General features: G+C 42.6%; 1 protein-coding gene across 4 annotated transcripts in view; it reads left to right on the forward strand.

Annotated features, from left to right (window-relative positions):
* Positions 1–20,746, forward strand: part of ncapg2 (non-SMC condensin II complex, subunit G2) — a 108,098-nt gene that overhangs the window by 74,835 nt on the left and 12,517 nt on the right. For all 4 annotated transcript variants that reach the window (XM_068008087.1, XM_068008110.1, XM_068008093.1 and 1 more), the window contains exons 24-26: positions 273–416; positions 9,305–9,408; positions 10,240–10,340. In XM_068008087.1, coding sequence (XP_067864188.1) covers positions 273–416; positions 9,305–9,408; positions 10,240–10,340 — 349 coding nt within the window. The remainder of the gene's footprint in view (positions 1–272; positions 417–9,304; positions 9,409–10,239; positions 10,341–20,746) is intronic.

The following is a 20,746-nucleotide window of genomic DNA, read 5'->3' on the forward strand; positions in this document are numbered from 1 at the left end:
AAAAATAAGGAAGTCTTTAAATTTCATTTTCTCAAGATACTTAAGTCTGAGAAAAGTTGGAGCAAAATGAGAAGCTGAGATTATTTGGTAGTGCATTTATTGTTTGTACCAGTGAAATATGAACTGTAGAGTTGTTCCTGTGAGTTACATTCAATTCCTTTTATAAATTGCACCTTATTTTGTATTCTTTTTGTGCAAGTTACATATTTTGAAGAATTCAAATGTCTACTTGAATAATGGAAATGAGGCCTTTGCTTTTTTTTTAAAAAAAGATTCTCGGGTCTATTCAGTCGGTTCTTGGAGAATTCATCAACACTGTTCAGAACTGGCATGGTGCCCATGAAGCAGCTCACCAAGAGATGCTCTCAACAGTTTTGGCTGCTGTGCTGGCAGAAACTATTCATTCTTTAAAAAAGGTGAGCTTGAAGAAATATGTTTCATTGCACTGCACATGGGGAGTCAAGACCAAGTGTACTGAAATAGGGATAGAGGGTGAGAGATAATTGGACCAGGGAATTGGATACGATATACAGTCTCCATGTTAGTTATATATTTTGTCCTTATTTTGGATAATACTCTTATTTTGTACGATTTGTGGTTACATAGCAAGACCTACAGCAATTTGGGAGGAGCATTGGAGTTTCTCTGCAGTACAAGCTGAGGAGTTGAGATGCAAAACCAAGGCACAACAGCAGCACCACTGGTAGAAGGGTGTAATTGCAGCACAAATAACAGACCATTTCCATTATAAATGTGGGTGTAGGAATTTATAATAGGAAAATTGACAACAGAAGATGAGATTTCATAGACGGGTGCATGCTGACAAAGCTTTTTAATATAGTAAAGAAAGATACTTAGATACCTAAACCAGTCTCCTGACTTTTTTTATTGGTTGTTGCTTAATTATTTGATGATGAGACTTCCTTGCAGGGAATCAAATAGATTTAGCTTCCAGTGGCTGCAGAACTTTAGGATTGAAAATGGATTTCAAACAAAACTGAAAAAAATCAGTCTGTATTCAAATAATCTCAACTACATTTATGAATCACTTTTATTTTATATATCTGCTTACCAGGATAGCAGAGAGATCCAACATTCCATGTGATACCAAAGAGCACAGATCAGAACATGCAGTGCCAATAAATAACTCTAGTGCAAGTTGTACAATGTAGAATGATGGGAAAAAAATTACTGAGATATGTTGCAGTTGACTCCAGCTGTCCCCATTCTGCAACCTAGTGTACAAAACTAATTGAAATTAAAGCACAGCAAAGAAAAAATGTACGAAACAAGCTTTAAACATAAAATAAGTAACTTATAAATTGTGGCTGGACAATAAGAAATCTAAATAAATAATTGTTAGAATGTAACATTAATTCAAACAGTATTGATTAGCACACCTTCACGTGACAGTTGCCTTCCAAACATCTAGATTTTGTATCTAATTTCAGTGCATAAAATCTTTTTTATTCGTTATGGGATGTGGGCATCGCTGGCGAGACCAGCATTTATTGCCCATCCCTAATTGCCCTTGAGAAGGTAGTGGTGAGCCGCCTTCTTGAACCGCTGCAGTCCACATGGTGAAGGTTCTCCCACAGTGCTGTTAAGGAGGAAGTTCCAGGATTTTGACCCAGCGACGATGAAGGAACGATGATATGTGACTTGGAGGGGAACGTGCAGGTGTTGTTCACATGTGCCTGCTGTCCTTGTCCTTCTGTGTGGTGGAGGTCGCGGGTTTGGGAGGTGCTGTCGAAGAAGCCTTGGCAAGTTGCTGCAGTGCATCCTGTGGTGAAGGGAGTGAATGTTTAGGGGGTGCCAATCAAGCAGGCTGCTTTATCCTGGATGGTGTCGAGCTTCTTGAGTGATGTTGGAGCTGCACTCATCCAGGCAAGTGGAGAATATTCCATCACACTCCTGACTTGTGCCTTGTAGATGGTGAAAAGGCTTTGGGGAGTCAGGAGGTGAGTCACTCGCCACAGTATTTATATGGCTGGTCCAGTTAATTTTCTAGTCAATGGTGACCCCCAGGATGTTGATGGTGGGGGATTCGGCGATGGTAATGCCATTGAATGTCAAGGCGGGGGGGGTGGTTCGACTCTCTCTTGTTGGAGATGGTCATTGCCTGGCACTTATCTGGCGCGAATGTTACTTGCCACTTATCAGCCCAAGCCTGGATGTTGTCCAGATCTTGCTGCATGCGGGCACGGACTGCTTCATTATCTGAGAGGTTGCGAATGGAACTGAACACTGTGCAATCATCAGCGAACATCCCCATTTCTGACCTTCTGATGGAGGGAAGGTCATTGATGAAGCAGCTGAAGATGGTTGGGCCTAGGACACTTCCCTGAGGGACTCCTGCAGCAATGTCCTGGGGCTGAGATGATTGGCCTCCAACAACCACTACCATCTTCCTTTGTGCTAGGTATGACTCCAGCCACTGGAGAGTTTTCCCCCTGATTCCCATTGACTTCAATTTTACCAGGGCTCCTTGGTGCCACACTCGGTCAAATGCTGCCTTGATGTCAGGGGCCGTCACTCTCACCTCACCTCTGGAATTCAGCTCTTTTGTCCATGTTTGGACCAAGGCTGTAATGAGGTCTGGAGCTGAGTGGCCCTGGCAGAACCCAAACTGAGCATCGGTGAGCAGGTAATTGGTGAGTAAGTGCCGCTTGATAGCACTGTCGACGACACCTTCCATCACTTTGCTGATGATTGAGAGCAGACTGATGGGGCGGTAATTGGCCGGATTGGATTTGTCCTGCTTTTTGTGGACAGGACGTACCTGGGCAATTTTCCACATTGTCGGGTAGATGCCAGTGTTGAAGCTGTACTGGAACAGTTTGGCTAGAGGCATGGCTAGTTCTGGAGCACAAGTCTTCAGCACTACAGCCGCGATGTTGTCGGGGCCCATAGCCTTTGTTGTATCCAGTGCACTCAGCTGTTTCTTGATATCAGGTGGAGTGAATCGAATTGGCTGAAGACTGGCTTCTGTGATGGTGGGGATATCGGGAGGAGGCCGAGATGGATCATCCACTCGGCACTTCTGGCTGAAGATGGTTGCAAACGCTTCAGCCTTGTCTTTTGCACTCACGTGCTGGACTGTGCCATTGTTTGAGGGTGGGGATGTTTACAGAGCCTCCTCCTCCCGTTAGTTGTTTAATTGTCCACCACCATTCACGACTGGAAATCTGCTGCAATTCCCATTATATTGATTGGAATCCAATTGATTTGATAATTACTTTTGGTGTAATGGTCTAGTAATCAACGTTGACCTTTTTAAAAAAAAAAAGTTGAGAAATCTAAGTGAAGGGCCCGAGCCAGGGCCCATATTGCAGTATTCCACCAATACATATGGTATGGAGCACTTGGTTTATGTTCTTGTCATTAAAACTCAGTTACAAATATGATCTAACATATGATGTATCATTTTATTTAACTTAATTTCCTCTACAGTTGTATGAGTAAAATTAAAATCCCTTTTCTCATCCCCACCAATAAAGATGCTATTTTTCTAGCCTTTTCAGTTGCTCAATTTGTGTAAGCTCTCAATTGCATAAAATTACATAGAATGTACAGCACAGAAACGGGCCATTTGGCCTAACGGGTCCATGCCGGGTGTTTATGCTCCACACGAGTCTCCTTCCTCCTTACTTCATTTAATCCTGTCAGCATATCCTTCTATTCCTTTCTCCCTCATTTGAATATCCAGCTTTCCCTTAAATGCGTATCTGCTAGTCGCCTCACCTACTCCTTGTGGTAGCGAGTTCCACTCTCTGGGTTTAAAAAAATGTTTCTCCTGAATTCCTTATTGGATTTATTAGTGACTATCTTATATTTATGGCCCCTAGTTCTGGTCTCCCCGCAAGTGGAAACATCTTCTCTACGTCTACCCTATCAAACCCTTTCATAATCTTAAGGACCTTTATCAGGTGACCCCTCAGTCTTTTTTCTCTTGATAGATATAGCCTCCCAGTTCTGATATCATCCTAGTAAATCTTTTTTGCACTTCTCCAGTGCCTCTATATCCTTTTTATAATATGGAGACCAGAACTGTTCACAGGCAGGTTTTTCTCCTGTCACTCTTGCAACCTTATTTCTCTGTTTATTCTGGTTCCTCTACTTTTTTTTTGAAGTGATTCCTAATGATATCTACCATTACTGCACAAAGTCATCAGCATCTCTCCTTCGCACAAATCTCCACAATTGTAAATTTAAAAATTGTTTAATTTTTAAAAAGACATGGCAGAAATTATTGGTAATAACAGACCTTGAGTTATTTGCCAGAGATATCTTGTTCCTAGAATTAATGATAAAATGTTTCAAAATAGTTTACCATTACCAAATTAGCTTTAGAGATATGTTTGGTGTTTCATTTTTCTCTAGTTTTCTGTACTTCTCTCTTGAAGGTGCTGATTCATGCAGAAGTACATGTGCTGGCAGCCCCATTGTACCTTGCCCAAGTGACCCTATTTCACTTGTGAGCAGCAAAATATTGAATAGTTCAGCCTGTTCTGTCACTGGATAGCAAAAGAAAGCAAGATCTGCTGCTGATTTCTTCTCTTGCCTTCCCCCCCCCACCCCCACCCCCACAACCCTTGTCCTTAGGAAATTAAGGGTAAATGTAGTACACCCAGTCCAATGCTGGTTGAGATCAGCTAATGCAGTGCTGGCCAGAGATTGCACTGGGCGCCTTCCTGGAATGTATACTTTGGTGCTGTGATCCATTGGAGAGCCTCATTTAGAGAAATGGTTACGACTTTTCACCAGATATCAGAATATCTGTTGGCTAAAGTATAGAAACAAACAACTTTTCTACTGGTGTTTGTTTTAGTTTGAATTGCGGGAAACCAATGTCTGTGATTCAGGTCCTGGTGGATACACTACTAAATACAGTTCCCCTATACCAGCAGGAGACTCATAATCCCAGTATTTAATGGGTCTGCAGATCTGCCACCAGAATAAGGGAATCTGATTTAGTAGCGTAAATGCTGAAGAATGCTCAAGGACATTAGTCTTCCAGAGAATTAACTGAAACAAGTACCAGTGTGCCCTTTACAAGTTCTTTATTATTTTCCTTTGTACAATGCAATTACCATTTACACAAATTAAAAACACTACTTCTACTTTATCGCCAGGAAAAACTGTTTTATATTGGAAATTTAATTTAAAATATTCTATCTCGCTAGCAGATAACTGGCATCCTCATTAACTACTTTGGAGTGGTTGTTACCTGGACTTTGTTGATGTGTCGGGTAAATGGAACATTGAATTGCATAGAAATTACAATATGGAAACAATCCAGTTGGCCCAACCAGTCCATGTTAGTATTTATCTTTCACATGAGCAGTAGTCCTAATTCCATAGAAGCAAAAATGTTGTGTACTGAGCAGTGTTTTCTATATGAAATGTAAGTAATTTCCCATTATGAGCTCTATAGAGTATGCTACCTAAACATGTTGAATAAAATGAATCTCAACACTTGCTGTAACATTTGTAAAATCCAGTGTTCTAATTGGATCTGTTGCCAATATTTATCTCCTGCTTTCTATAATCCTGTACATTTTTATATATATTTTAAAAAGCATTTTATTTTCATTATTTTAATGTGTTCAGAATTCTGCAGTTGAATAAAGTTCTTTATTATTCTGTTAAAAGCATTGACCAGTGAGAGTTTGACAAATCTATTAGAGTTTTTTGAGGCTGTAACTAGCAGCGTAGATAAAGGGGAACCAGCAGATGTAGTATATTTGGATTTTCAAAAGCATTCGATAAGATGCCACATAAAAGGTTGTTACTCAAGATAAGGACTCGTGGGGTTGGGGGTAATAGAGAATTGGTTAACAGAAAGAAAATAGAGACCAGGGATAAACAGGTCATTTTCACGCTGTAATTAGTGGGGTACCACAAGGATCGGTGCTTGGGCTTCAGCTATTTACAATCTATATTAATGATTTGGATGAAGGGACCGAGTGTAGTGTATCCAAGTTTGCTGACAATACAAAGTTAGGTGGGAAAGTAAGCTGTGAGGAGGACACAGAGTCTGCAAAGGGATATAGACAGTTTAAGTGAGTGGGCAAAAAGGTGGCAGATGGAGTATAATGTGGGGAAATGTGAGGTTATTCACTTTGATAGAAAGAATAGAAAAACAGATTATTTTTTAAATGGTGAGAAACTAGAAAATGTTGGTGTCCAGAGAGACTTGGGTGTGCTGGTACAAAAAACACCATTCAGGAACAGCAAGCAATTAGGAAGGCAAATGGCATGTTGGCCTTTATTGCAAGGGGGTTGGATACAAGTGTAAGGAGGTCTTACTACAATTGTACAGGGTTTTGGTGAGACCTCACTTGGAGTACTGCGTACAATTTTGGACTCCTTATGTAAGGAAGGATATATTTGCCTTGGAGGCGGTGCAACGCAGGTTCACTAGATTAATTCCTGCGATGAAAGGTTTGTCCTATGAGGAGTGGTTGAGTAGAATGGGCCTATACTCTCTGGAATTTAAAAGAATGAGAGTTGATCTCATTGAAACATGTAAGATTCTGAGGGTGCTTTACAGGGTAGATGCTGAGAGGTTATTTCCCATGGCTGGAGAGTCTAGAATTAGGGGACACAGTCTTAGGATAAGGGGTAGGCCATTTAAGATTGAGATGAGAAGGAATTTCTTCACTTAGAGGGTTGTGAATCTTTAGAATTCTCTACCCCAGAGGGCTGTGGATGCTGAGTTGTTGAGTATATTCAAGGCTGAGATAGATACATTTTTGGTCTTTAGGGGAACCCAGGGATATGGGGATCGGGGAGGAAAGTGGACTGAGGTTGAAGATCAACCATGATCTTATTGAATGGTGATGATGTGAAGATGCCGGTGATGGACTGGGGTGGACAAATGTAAGGAATCTTACAACACCAGGTTATAGTCCAACAGTTTTATTTTAAAATCACAAGCTTTCGGAGATTATCTCCTTCATCAGGTGAGTGAGTGAAAGGTTCTCAAATCGCATATCTTATATTAGGCTGGGACATGCTCACACCAATCAAAGGTGTCGTTGGTGTTCAGACAGGTTAGCCACGGAAAACAGTACTGAATACACAATGGGTCAGATTACAAAGCCAGAGAGAGAAAGAGACCTGAAAGGCAGAGAGAGAGAATGTCCAGTTGTATTAAAAACAGATAACTTATTTTTCCCTGCTGGTGGGGTTACGTGTAGCGTGACATGAACCCAAGATCCCGGTTGAGGCCGTCCTCATGGGTGCGGAACTTGGCTATCAATTTCTGCTCGACGATTTTGCGTTGTCGTGTGTCTCGAAGGCCGCCTTGGAGAACGCTTACCCGAAGGTCGGTGGCTGAATGTCCTTGACTGCTAAAGTGTTCCCCGACTGGGAGGGAACCCTCCTGTCTGGCGATTGTTGCGCGGTGTCAGTTCTTCCGTTGTCGCAGTGTCTGCATGGTCTCGCCAATGTACCATGCTCCGGGGCATCCTTTCCTGCAACGTATGAGGTAGACAACGTTGGCAGAGTCACAGGAGTATGAACCATGTACCTGGTGGGTGGTGTCCTCTCGTGTGATGGTGGTATCTGTGTCGATGATCTGGCATGTCTTGCAGAGGTTGCTGTGGCAGGGTTGTGTGGTGTCGTGGACGCTGTTCTCCTGAAAGCTGGGTAATTTGCTGCGAACGTCTGTTTGAGGTTGGGTGGCTGTTTGAAGGCGAGTAGTGGAGGCGTGGGGATGGCCTTAGCGAGGTGTTCTCTCAAAGATGGGCACCTCAGCACCTCATTCTACCGCAAGCCCACGGACAACCTCACGATGCTCCACTTTTCCAGCTTCCACCCTAACCACGTCAAAGAGGCCATCCCCTATGGACAGGCCCGACGAATACACTGGATCTGCTCAGACGAGGAGGAACGCGACGGACACCTACAGACGCTGAAAGACGCCCTCGTAAGAACGGGATATGACGCCCGACTTGTCGATCGACAGTTCCGACCGGCCACAGCGAAGAATCGCATAGACCTCCTCAGAAGACAAACACGGGACGCAACCAACAGAATACCCTTCGTCGTCCAGTACTTCCCTGGAGCGGAGAAACTAAGCCATGTTCTCCGCAGCCTTCAACATGTCATCGATGACGACGAACACCTCGCTAAGGCCATCCCCACGCCTCCACTACTCTCCTTCAAACAGCCACCCAACCTCAAACAGATCATCGTTCGCAGCAAATTACCCAGCTTTCAGGAGAACAGCGTCCACGACACCACGCAACCCTGCCACGGCAACCTCTGCAAGACATGCCAGATCATCGACACGGATACCACCATCACACGAGAGGACACCACCCACCAGGTACATGGTTCATACTCCTGTGACTCTGCCAACGTTGTCTACCTCATACGTTGCAGGAAAGGATGCCCCGGAGCATGGTACATTGGCGAGACCATGCAGACACTGTGACAAATGATGAACGGACACCGCGCGACAACGGATGAACGGACACCGCGCAACAATCGCCGGACAGGAGGTTCCCTCCCAGTCGGGGAACACTTTAGCAGTCAAGGACATTCAGCCACCAATCTTCGGGTAAGCGTTCTCCAAGGCGGTCTTCGAGACACACGACAACGCAAAATCGTCGAGCAGAAATTGATAGCCAAGTTCCGCACCCATGAGGACTGCCTCAACCGGGATCTTGGGTTCATGTCACGCTACACGTAACCCCACCAGCAGGGGAAAAAAAAGTTATCTGTTTTTAATACAACTGGACATTCTCTCTCTCTCTCTCTCTCTCTCTCTGCCTTTCGGGTCTCTTTCTCTCTCTGGCTTTGTAATATGTCCCATTGTGTATTCAGTACTGTTTTCCGTGGCTAACCTGTCTGAACACTAACGACACCTTTGATTGGTGTGAGCGTGTCCCAGCCTAATATAAGATATGTGATTTGAGAACCTTTCACTCACCCACCTGACGAAGGAGATAGTCTCCGAAAGCTTGTGATTTTAAAATAAAACTGTTGGACTATAACCTGGTGTTGTAAGATTCCTTACATTTATTGAATGGTGGAGCAGGCTTGAGGGGCCATATGTTCTTATAATGCAGTCTCATCTTTAATGAGTGGGAAACCATGGTACTCCAGTTTTTAATTTTGTTGGGCAAAGAACTACTATTTTCTCCCATCTTTACAAGTTTTTTTTAAATAAAATATTTTGAAGTTTGGTTATTGTAGATATCAGAAGCATGGTTGGTACTTTAGAGCTCTTTTTATTTAGTTATAAAACTTTTTTTTTGTCTAATTCCTCAACATGAACTTTCAATTTCAGAAATCTGATCCAGAAGATGTTGCTCCACCTGAGACCACTGCTGAGATGCCACTACTTTCAAGCTACTTACTGGCCATTGTGCTAAAATATCCTGGTGTGACGAGGTAAGATTTAACTCTAGCACCTCTTGATGACTGTGGAAAGTGGTGTTTTTTTCCCATTTTTAAGAAATGTTACTGTGTTGCACTGGTCTGTGAGTCAGGGTGGCATGAAACTTTCAAAATCAGAAAGGATATAAGGCTGTTAAGAGTTTTTTTTTTAAAAGATATTTGATTAGATAATATTCCAAGAAAAAAACTCCTCCTGCTTCTTGACTCTTTGTTCCCCAAGGTGTAGATCACAAAAAAGGCTGTTACACCGTTTGCTACAAAAAAACATGTTTAAACTTAATTTTTCCTAGTATTTATTGTACGTGTATCTCTTACTATATAAGGCAAAATAAAGAATATTGGACATTGATAGAGTCTCAATTGAAATAGTGTTAAAATTGAAATGGCACATATAAAACTCAAATAGAGCCATATATCTTTTCATTTCATCATATTTCGAATTTGTATATAGGCTATGATAAATCTGTGACTTAATTGGTACTCCAGCACAATTTTTCAACATCGTTTTTGTGCTAGTAGGATTAAACTAATGAGAAATTGGTCCTTATTACAGTAGTCTTTAACTGCAATCTGCTATGCCAGCTAACCTATATTTTAAAAAAAATGTTCTATAGTTTCCTTCAGCTGTTGTGAGAAAAATATGCGGAGCATAACTAACATTTTGTGAAAACGTGAAGCAGTAGTCAAGTGGCAAGCATCTGTGTTAAAACATTTCTCTCTGTATTTGAATTTGAAAATCCACTGTACTCTAAAATAACTGAGTCAGTTTGAATCTCTGTATTATAGCACAGGACTGCTGATCTTAATCATTGCTCATCTCTTTAGATCATTTTTAAATGAATTAACAGAATGCATCAACTCTGAAGCCATACAAGAAGTTGTGGGTTTGGTAGCTGCTCTCCATGTCCTCCTTATACTCAGTAAAGGTGAGTTTCACATCTTATTAATAGGGATTGTAAGGACATAAGTCCACTAAGTTTTGCTCCTGTAGAATACCAGAAGGGGGGAAATATTTCAATTACCTTTTGGAAATGACCAAAATAAAGTATTCTTAAGATAATAGTATTTGACCCATTACATCATTGGATACAATTATACTTTTCAACTGATCTGTAAGCAGCTTTCCAAATAAGGGAGAAGGAAAAATATGATGTTACAGGCAGCAAAAGCAACTGCCCTGCCTTTTTTATCTGTCATTTTGCATTGCTCTTTTTGTTGTACATAAAGAAAGACTTGCATTTATATAACTCCTTTCATGACCTCAGGGCATCTTAAAGTGCTTTGTACTTTACAACCAATTTACAGCCAGTACTTTTGAAGTGTAGTCACTGTTGTAATGTAGAAACATGTTGTAATTTAGAAAAATACAGGCATGGCCTATTTTTCCTGCTCACAAAATTGAAAGCTATTGGTACAACACCCACAACTAACTGAAAGAGGGAGGCAGCCATATGGGAATCACCTTAGTAACATAACAATTAGTGGCTGCCACAACTCCATTTTATTTAATTTTAATCCCAAATTAAGTCACCTCATTTAATTCCTTCTGAATCAACTTTTATTCAATTTAATTTTTCGCCTCATATAAATGCTTTTCTTAATGGATTAATGACCAGTCTGCATTAAAGAAAGATACTGATAATCAGTAATTCTCCTACGAAAGCAAGCTATGTGATTTACTCTGGCCCAGCCTAAAACAAGGCGAAACATTAATATGACAATAATCCTTTATTTAAAAAATTTTATAGGTTTTTTTGATTCATAAAAGCTGATTCTAAAAGATTTTTCTTATTAACTCACTTGTAGATCTCTGACAATCTGTGGGTGTCAACTTTTTCATCAGAGTACTTTCCGGGTTTAAGTGATTTTTGAAGAGCCTTGCTACTACTTAGCTGCTAAGCCTAACACCGTTCTTCGTTTTAAAGTGCTTCTCTAACTAACCTCCCGCAGTAGCAAACTGGTATTAGAACTCAGTATTGATTTGAAAGCTTTTCTTAAAACAAAATGTGTAGTGCTGAGGTTTTTTTAATATGGTTCCTCTCCATGTTTGAAATTAATTCTTAAACAGATGTTAAATTTGACCTTTTATCCTGTGACAATGTGTTAGTCAGTCCACTAGTTTGTATAAGGAGTATGTGCTGTCCTCCTCAGAGTTGTTTTTCTTTCACATTTTTCCAAAAAGTAGACAATTGTTAAAAATTCAGAAGAACGAATCAAACAATGTGTTTATGATCGTATACACAAGATTAATTACACATTGATCCATGCTGATAATAGATTTTAAGAAATATTTGTAATTTGTTTAAATTTGATTCATGAATAGTTTTGTGTGTAAGTATATGACTTGGAGAAGAACAAAGGCAGGTAATTGAGATTTATTTTCTAGAATTTCCATAGTTTATAGTTAGGTTTGCATGATGCAACATTCTTTTGCCATTTTCTGCTTGTTGAGCTATAGTGGGCTTGTTACAAACCACGTAAATTAAATACAATAGGGGTATCAACCTAACCCGCCCCTCGGGAAACTGACAGGATCGGGTGCGACGCTGGTTTTACACCCCGCCCGATTGCACTCTCCACTGAAGATCCCATGGGTTTCCCGCCTGGCGAGTTAGGTTAAAATTGCCCCCGATATCTTAAAATTTGGTTCTAATAAAGTTGACATTTTGATTGAAATCCATAAAATCCTAGAATTGAGGCAAGCAATTTGTGCAACACCCAGTAACAAATCCTGCGCTTTTCTCCCTAGAGTAACTTTCCCTGTCAGTCTGTCCATTCACTGGCACTTAAATTTTAATAAGCAGAACGTTTTAAACTGGTGGTGTTCTACCTCTTTCAACCCTGCTTACTGACACTTCAACTCAAATGCCAGTTTTAAACATTACTGAACACTTGCCGACTGCACAAGCAGCTGTTAAAGTAACTATATGGAAACGTTTTACCGTTAGGCAAGAAGAGGGAGGCGGACGACTGGCATTTTTAAATTAAAGTGCCTGTAAGGGAGGGGGAGGGATGACTAACTGGGACTGAAAGAAAGCTATCCCTGCAATCTTAGCCATTTCCCCCTATCTTTTAGGTGGGATAGTAAACCAAGGCCCCATCTGCCTGTTCTGACCCAAAGGCCTTTATTGAAGTGGTAACAGAAACAAAAAGCAGTAAGGGAGAGTGTACAAAACATGACCGGATAGATGGTCTGAGAAAGCAGGGCAAAGACCAAGGGAAGTCCAGATTAAACTGCATTTATTTCAATGCAAGAAGTCTGATGGGCAAGGCAGATGAACTCAGGGCATGGATTGGTACATGGGACTGGGATGTTATAGCTATTACTGAAACATGGCTAAGGGAGGGGCAGGACTGGCAGCTCAATGTTCCAGGGTACAGATGCTATAGGAAAGATAGAGCAGGAGGTAAGAGAGGAGGGGGAGTTGCGTTCTTGATTAGGAAGAACATCACGGCAGTAGTGAGAGGGGATATATCCAAGGGTTCGCCCACTGAGTCTATATGGGTAGAACTGAAAAATAAGAAGGGAAAGATCACTTTGATAGGATTGCATTACAGACCCCCAAATAGTCAACGGGAAATTGAGGAGCAAATATGTAAGGAGATTACAGACAGCTGCAAGAAAAATAGGGTGGTAATAGTAGGGGACTTTAACTTTCCCAACATTGACTGGGACAGCCATAGCATTAGGGGCTTGGATGGAGAGAAATTTGTTGTGTATTCAGGAGGAATTTCTCATTCAGTATGTGGATGGCCCGACTAGAGAGGGGGCAAAACTTGACCTCCTCTTGGGAAATAAGGAAGGGCAGGTGACAAAAGTGTTCGTGAGGGATCACTTTGGGACCAGTGATCATAATTCCATTAGTTTTAAGATAGAAATGGAGAAGGATAGGTCTGGCCCAAAAGTTAAAATTCTAAATTGGGGAAAGGCCAATTTTGATGGTATTAGACAGGAACTTTCAGAAGTTGATTGGGAGAGTCTGTTGGCAGGCAAAGGGACGTCTGGTAAGTGGGAGGGTTTCAAAAGTGTGTTAACCAGGGTTCAGGGTAAGCACATTCCTTATAAAGTGAAGGGCAAGGCTGGTAGAAATAGGGAACCTTGGATGACTTGGGAGATTGTGGCCCTAGTCAAAAAGAAGAAGGAGGCATGTGACATGCATAGGCAGCTGGGATCAAGTGGATCCCTTGAAGAGTATAGTGATTGCCGGAGTAGAGTTAAGAGAGAAATCAGGAGGGCAAAAAGGGGACATGAGATTGCTTTGGCAGATAAGGCAAAGGAGAATCCAAAGAGCTTCTACAAATACATAAAGGGCAAAAGAGTAACTAGGGAGAGAGTAGGGCCTCTTAAGGATCAACAAGGTCATCTATCTGCGGAACCACAAGAGATGTGTGAGATCCTGAATGAATATTTCACATCGGTATTTACGGTTGAGAAAGGCATGGATGTTAGGGAACTTGGGGAAATAAATAGTGATGTCTTGAGGAGTGTACATATTACAGAGAGGGAGGTGCTGGAAGTCTTAACGCGCATCAAGGTAGATAAATCTCCGGGACCTGATGAAATGTATCCCAGGACGTTATGGGAGGTTAGGGAGGAAATTGCGGGTCCCCTAGTAGAGATATTTGAATCATCGACAGCTACAGGTGAGGTGCCTGAAGATTGGAGGGTAGCAAATGTTGTGCCTTTGTTTAAGAAGGGCGGCAGGGAAAAGCCTGGGAACTACAGACCGGTGAGCCTGACATCTGTAGTGGGTAACTTGTTAGAGGGTATTCTGAGAGACAGGATCTACAGGCATTTGGAGAGGCAGGGACTGATTAGGAACAGTCAGCATGGTTTTGTGAGAGGAAAATCATGTCTCACGAATTTGATTGAGTTTTTTGAAGGGGTAACCAAGAAGATAGATGAGGGCTGTGCAGTAGACGTGGTCTACATGGACTTTAGCAAAGCCTTTGACAAGGTACCGCATGGTAGGTTGTCACATAAGGTTAAATCTCACGGGATCCAAGGTGAGGCAGCCAATTGGATACAAAATTGGATTGACGATAGAAGACAGAGGGTGGTTGTAGAGGGTTGTTTTTCAAACTGGAGGCCTGTGACCAGCGGTGTGCTCAGGGATCGGTGCTTGGTCCGCTGTTATTTGTTATTTATATTAATGATTTGGATGAGAATTTAGGAGGCATGATTAGTAAGTTTGCAGATGACACCAAGATTTGTGGCATTGTGGACAGTGAAGAAGGTTATCTAGGATTGCAACGGGATCTTGATAAATTGGGCCAGTGGGCCGATGAATGGCAGATGGAGTTTAATTTAGATAAATGTGAGGTGATGCATTTTGGTAGATCGAATCGGGCCAGGACCTACTCCGTTAATGGTAGGGTGTTGGGGAGAGTTATAGAACAAAGAGATCTAGGAGTACAGGTTCATAGCTCCTTGAAAGTGGAGTCACAGGTGGATAGGGTGGTGAAGAAGGCATTCAGCATGCTTGGTTTCATTGGTCAGAACATTGAATGCAGGAGTTGGGATGTCTTGTTGAAGTTGTACAAGACATTAGTAAGGCCACACTTGGAATACTGTGTACAGTTCTGGTCACCCTATTATAGAAAGGATATTATTAAACTAGAAAGAGTGCAGAAAAGATTTACTAGGATGCTACCGGGACTTGATGGTTTGACTTACAGGGAGAGGTTGGATAGGTTGAGACTTTTTTCCCTGGAGAGTAGGAGGTTTCGGGGTGATCCTATAGAAGTCTATAAAATAATGAGGGGCACAGATAAGGTAGATAGTCAAAATCTTTTCCCAAAGGTAGGGGAGTCTATAACGAGGGGGCATAGATTTAAGGTGAGAGGGGAGAGATACAAAAGGGTCCAGAGGGGCAATTTTTTCACTCAAAGGGTGGTGAGTGTCTGGAACGAGCTGCCAGAGGCAGTAGTAGAGGCGGGTACAATTTTGTCTTTTAAAAAGCATTTGGACAGTTACATGGGTAAGATGGGTATAGAGGGATATGGGCCAAGTGCAGGCAATTGGGACTAGCTTAGTGATATAAACTGGGCGACATGGACATGTTGGGCCGAAGGGCCTGTTTCCATGTTGTAAACTTCTATGATTCTATAACATGGAGTTCTTTTAGCATACTGACTTCCCTCAACCAACAACATCCAAAATAGATTAACTGGTTTTCTCATTGCTGCTTGTTGTATCTTCTTGCATGTAAAATGTCTGCCACAATTGCCGACTGAACATTCGCTGTACTCCAAAGTAATGCACTGTGTAAGATTCTTTGAGATGTTCCTAAGAGACATAACATGCTCTATAGATGCAAGTCTTTCTTTCTTCAACTGACCTGCAATTTTTGCTGCAACAAATGCCTTACCGTGCCTGTAATTGAAAAGCAATTCTATAATGGTATCATTATGCTAATTAATATATAGGAGATATTTTAACTCTGTCCACCTGGCTGAAACTGGGCAGAAAGGGAACTAAAATCGAGCAACTCTAATTGCCGCTCCATTTCTGCCCCACAGCAGGTTTAATTCAGCTATTTTTGCCGTTAGCTGAGATCCCCGCCTGACTTTGGCATCGCCCTCTTTAAGATATGTTGACTGGGGTCCTATGATTGATGTAGGATTCCAATGGCATTTTAACGGCGTATTGAACTGCTCAGTAAAACCTGTCGGGGAAGAAGTGGAATCCCTAAAAAGGGGCCAGGAGGAGCAGCAGTGCTCCTCTGGACCTCACAAAGAAATTCTGGGCCGCCACTAGCCCATGCTGTACCCTCTCCTACTTACGAGACCCCCCCCCCCCCCCACAACTTACCTAAATGCCGGTGTGCAGCCTCTTAACCACCCAATCTTTGCCTGCTGGCAGCAAGGCAGCTAACTAGCGGGATGTAAAAGAGTCTTGGCAGTTAATATCGGCAAGGCCTCCATGGAGACTCCCTGGGGTTTCACGTTTCCTGTGGGTTTGCCACCCAGGAGTTGAAATTCTGCCTAGTATCCCTGTCATTAAGTTAGTATGAAACAAAAGTTGAAGATCCATCTGTATAAGTGTGAAGGAACTGAATTAATGAACACAGTTGATGTTGAATTATACCACACGCTGGTGGCATGGGCGGAAAGGTAGCAGATGAAGTTTAACATGGAAAAATGCGAGGAGATGCATTTCAGTCGGAAAATTGAGAAGAGGCAGTATGAACTAGAGGGCACAATTCTAAAAGGGGTAGAGGAACAGAGGGATCTGGGGGTATATGCACAAATCATTGAACGTGGCAGGGCAGGTTGAGAAAGTGGTTAAAAAAGCATACGAGATCCTGGGCTTTATGAATAGAGGCATAGAGTACAAAAGCAAGAAAGTCATGATGAACCTTTATGAAACACTGGTTCGACCTCATCTGGAGTATTGTGTCCAGTTCTGGGCACCGCACTTTAGGAAGGATGTGAAGGCCTTAGAGAGGGAGCAGAGGAGATTTACTAGAATGATTCCAGGGATGAGGGATTTAAATTATGTGGATAGACTGGAGAAGCTGGGATTGTTCTCCTCGGAACAGAGAAGGTTGAGAGGAGATTTGATAGAGGTATCCAAATCATGAAGGGTCTAGACAGAGTAGATAGAGAGAAACTGTTCCCATTGGTGGAAGGGTCAAGAACCAGAGGGCATAGATTTAAGGTGATTGGCAAAAGAACCAAAGGTAACATGAGGAAAAACTTTTTTATGCAGCGAGTGGTTAGGATCTGGAACGCACTGCCCGAGGGAGTGGTAGAGGCAGATTCAATCATGGCTTTCAAAAGGGAACTGGATAAATACTTGAAACTAAAAAATGTGCAGCGCCATGGGGATAGGGCGGGGGAGTGGGACGAGCTGGATTGCTCGTGCATAGAGCTGGCGTGGACTCGATAGGCCGAATGGCCTCCTTCTGTGCTGTAACCTTTCTATGATTCTATGTTATACCTATCTATAATTCTGCTAATGTATAATTCAGCTTCCTAAAAGTTGGGCTTGAAATTGCTTTAATCCAATGCCTCCAATGATCCCACAAATACTCAATTGTGAGAAATGGAGAAAAACAAAAGTAAAAAATATTAATTAATTCTTAGTTAAATATTTGATTTTTAAAGCTTTTGCATGATTGGAGAGTAGCTTTAAATACATTGGGTTATATGTTATACCAAAACCTGGCACCCTGTGCAAAAGGAACTCCAGCTACTTCCCCATCCAATAAGTAAACTGATCTAACTAGATGGAAAAGAAAATATCACTCCTGAGTAAGCTAAATACAATAAGGATGAATATCCTCCCTGGCCTCCTACCTATTCCAGATACCACTGGCCGTGGTCCCAAGGCAACAATTCCGAGACCTGGAGTTGCATCTCGAAATTCCTCTGTGCAGGCAAGAGGCCTTAATTGCCTTAAGCTCCCAAAACAAGAAGGGAAATTCAGTCTGTATCATCCCCTCCTATTACCGGAACTCTTCATTCTGCAACAAACTCCAATAGACACATCTCCATCCTGTGCGTCACGTTCAGGTTTTCTATGCTTTTATTTTGTCAAAAAGGTGAAGAGCTCTTGGGAACAAGACTTAGGCCACCAGCTAATGGAGAAGGAATGGCAGGGTATATGTTGTCTAGGGGTTATGATACTGGACCAGCAGCCTAGAGGTCATTAGTTCAAATCCCACCAATGGCAAACAGTGAAACTTGGACATTTGTGGGCTGAAACCAGAAAATGACCACGAAAGCTGCTGGATTGCTGTAAAAACCCAACTGGATCACTGATTTCCTTTAGGAAAGGGAACCTGCCAGCCATGCCTGGTCTGGCCTATGTGTGACTCCAGTCCCACACTATGTGGTTGACTCTAAATGCCTCTAGGGCCCCGAGGTAAAGGCAATAAATACTAGTTTGTCAGTCATTCACATCTCAAGAATAAAATAAAAGGAGGTTTGGAAATCAATTTACATCACTATTTGCAGCAAAATGTATGCGAGCTAACTTATGCACTGTACATACTGTACCCCATTCAAGCTACACATTACTCTCCTTTCTGCAATTTCAAAAGCATATCTCCCAGTTTATGCAAAATCCAATTTTCACCCTAGAATCATAGAAAATTTACGGCACAGAAGGAGGCCATTCGGCCCATCGTGTCCGCGCCGGCCGAAAATGAGCCGCTCAACCTAATCCCACTTTCCAGCATTTGGTCCGTAGCCTTGTAGGTCACGGCACTTCAGGTGCACATCCAGGTACTTTTTAAATGAGTTGAGGGTTTCTGTCTCTACCACCCTTTCAGGCAGTGAGTTCCAGACCTCTTCCACCCTCTAGGTGAAAACATTTTCCTCAGCTCCCCTCTAATCCTTCTACCAATCGCTTTAAATCTATGCCCACGGGTTATTGACCTCTCAGCTAAGGGAAATAGGTCCTTTCTATCCACTCTATCTAAACCCCTCATAATTTTGTACACCTCAATTAAATCACCTCTCAGCCTTCTCTGTTCCAAATAGAACAACCCCAGCCTATGTAATCTTTCCTCATAGCTAAAATTCTCCAGTCCTGGCAACATCGTCGTAAATCTCCTCTGTACCCTTTCTAGTGCAATTATGTCCTTCCTGTAATGTGGTGACCAGAACTGTGCACAGTACTCAAGCTGTGGCTTAACTAGTGTTTTATACAGTTCCAGCATAACTTCCCTGCTCTTTTATTCTATGCCTCGGCTAATAAAGGAAAGTATTCCATATGCCTTCTTAACCACCTTATCTACCTTCAGGGATCTGTGGACATGCACTCCAAGGTCCCTCTCTTCCTCTACATCTTTCAGTATCCTCCCATTTATTGTGTATTTCCTTGTCTTGTTTGTCCTCCCCAAATGCATTACCTCACACTTGTCCGGACTGAATTCAATTTGTCACTTTTCCGCCCACCTGACCAGTCCATTGATAGCTTCCTGCAGTCCACAGCTTTCTTCTTTGCTATCAACCACACGGCCAATTTTTGTATCATCTTTATGGATGCTTGCCATTTGGGTCCACTTTTGCCCCTGAAGTCAATGACGACATAGATTATGGGAGTGGACTGAATGCATCCCAGACAGCTCAAATAACTTATTTAAAAGCTAGCAATTTGAAAACTGGTCCAGACACCACATTTGGAGATGTCCAGGCCAGGGAAAGTTAGAAACAAAAGTAGAAAATGCTGGAAGAACTCAAATCAGTCAGTATCGGTGGAGGGAACATTTCAGGTGTAGACCCTTTGCCAGAACTGAGGAGGAAATGTTAGTACTGACTTGGTACATAGCAGCACTCAGTTTGTAGTAACTTTTCCCAGCTCAGATCTGACCGCAGGCCAGCACTAAACATTGATTTCTAGATAAGTCACTGGAACTACTTCTACACAACAACATATTTTATAACTACAGTACAAGAGTTTCATGAATAAACATTTCTAGAGTCACAATTTTTTTCATTCGTTCATGGGATGTGGGCGTCACTGGTGAGGCCAACATTTATTGCCCATCCCTAATTGCCCTTGAGAAAGTGGTGGTGAGCCGCCTTCTTGAACCGCTGCAGTCCATGTGGTGAAGGTTCTCCGACAGTGCTGTTAGGTAGGGACTTCCAGGATTTTGACCCAGCAGTGATGAAGGAACGGTGATATATTTCCAAGACAGGATGGTGTATGACTTGGAGGGGAACGTGCAGGTGGTGGTGTTCTCATATGCCTGCTGCCCTTGTCCTTCCAGGTGGTAGAGGTTGCGGGTTTAGGAGGTGCTGTCGAAGAAGCCTTGGCAAGTTGCTGCAGTGCATCCTGTGGATGGTACACACTGCAGCCACAGTGCGCCGGTGGTGAAGAGAGTGAATGTTTAGGGTGCTGGATGGGGTGCCAATCAAGCGGGCTGCTTTGTCCTGGATGGTGTCGAGCTTCTTGAGTGTTGTTGGAGCTGCACTCATCTAGGCAAGTGGAGAGTATTCCATCGCACTCCTGACTTGTGCCTTGTAGATGGTGGAAAGGCTTTGGGGAGTCAGGAGGTGAGTCACTCACCGCAGAATACCCAGCCTCTCATCTGCTTTTGTAGCCGCAGTATTTATATGGCTGGTCCAGTTAAGTTTCTGGTCAATGGTGACCCCCAGGATGTTGATGGTGGGGGATTCGACGATGGTAATGCTGTTGAATGTCAAGGGGAGGTGGTTAGACGCTCTCTTGTTGGAGATGGTCATTGCCAGGCACTTGTCTGGAGTGAACGTTACTTGCCACTTATCAGCCCAAGCCTGGATGTTGTCCAAGTCTTGCTGCATGGGGCACGGACAGCTTCATTATCTGAGGGGTTGCGAATGGAACTGAACACTGTGC

Source organism: Heptranchias perlo, chromosome 2 (genome assembly GCF_035084215.1).
Source record: "Heptranchias perlo isolate sHepPer1 chromosome 2, sHepPer1.hap1, whole genome shotgun sequence".
NCBI lineage: Eukaryota > Metazoa > Chordata > Chondrichthyes > Hexanchiformes > Hexanchidae > Heptranchias > Heptranchias perlo.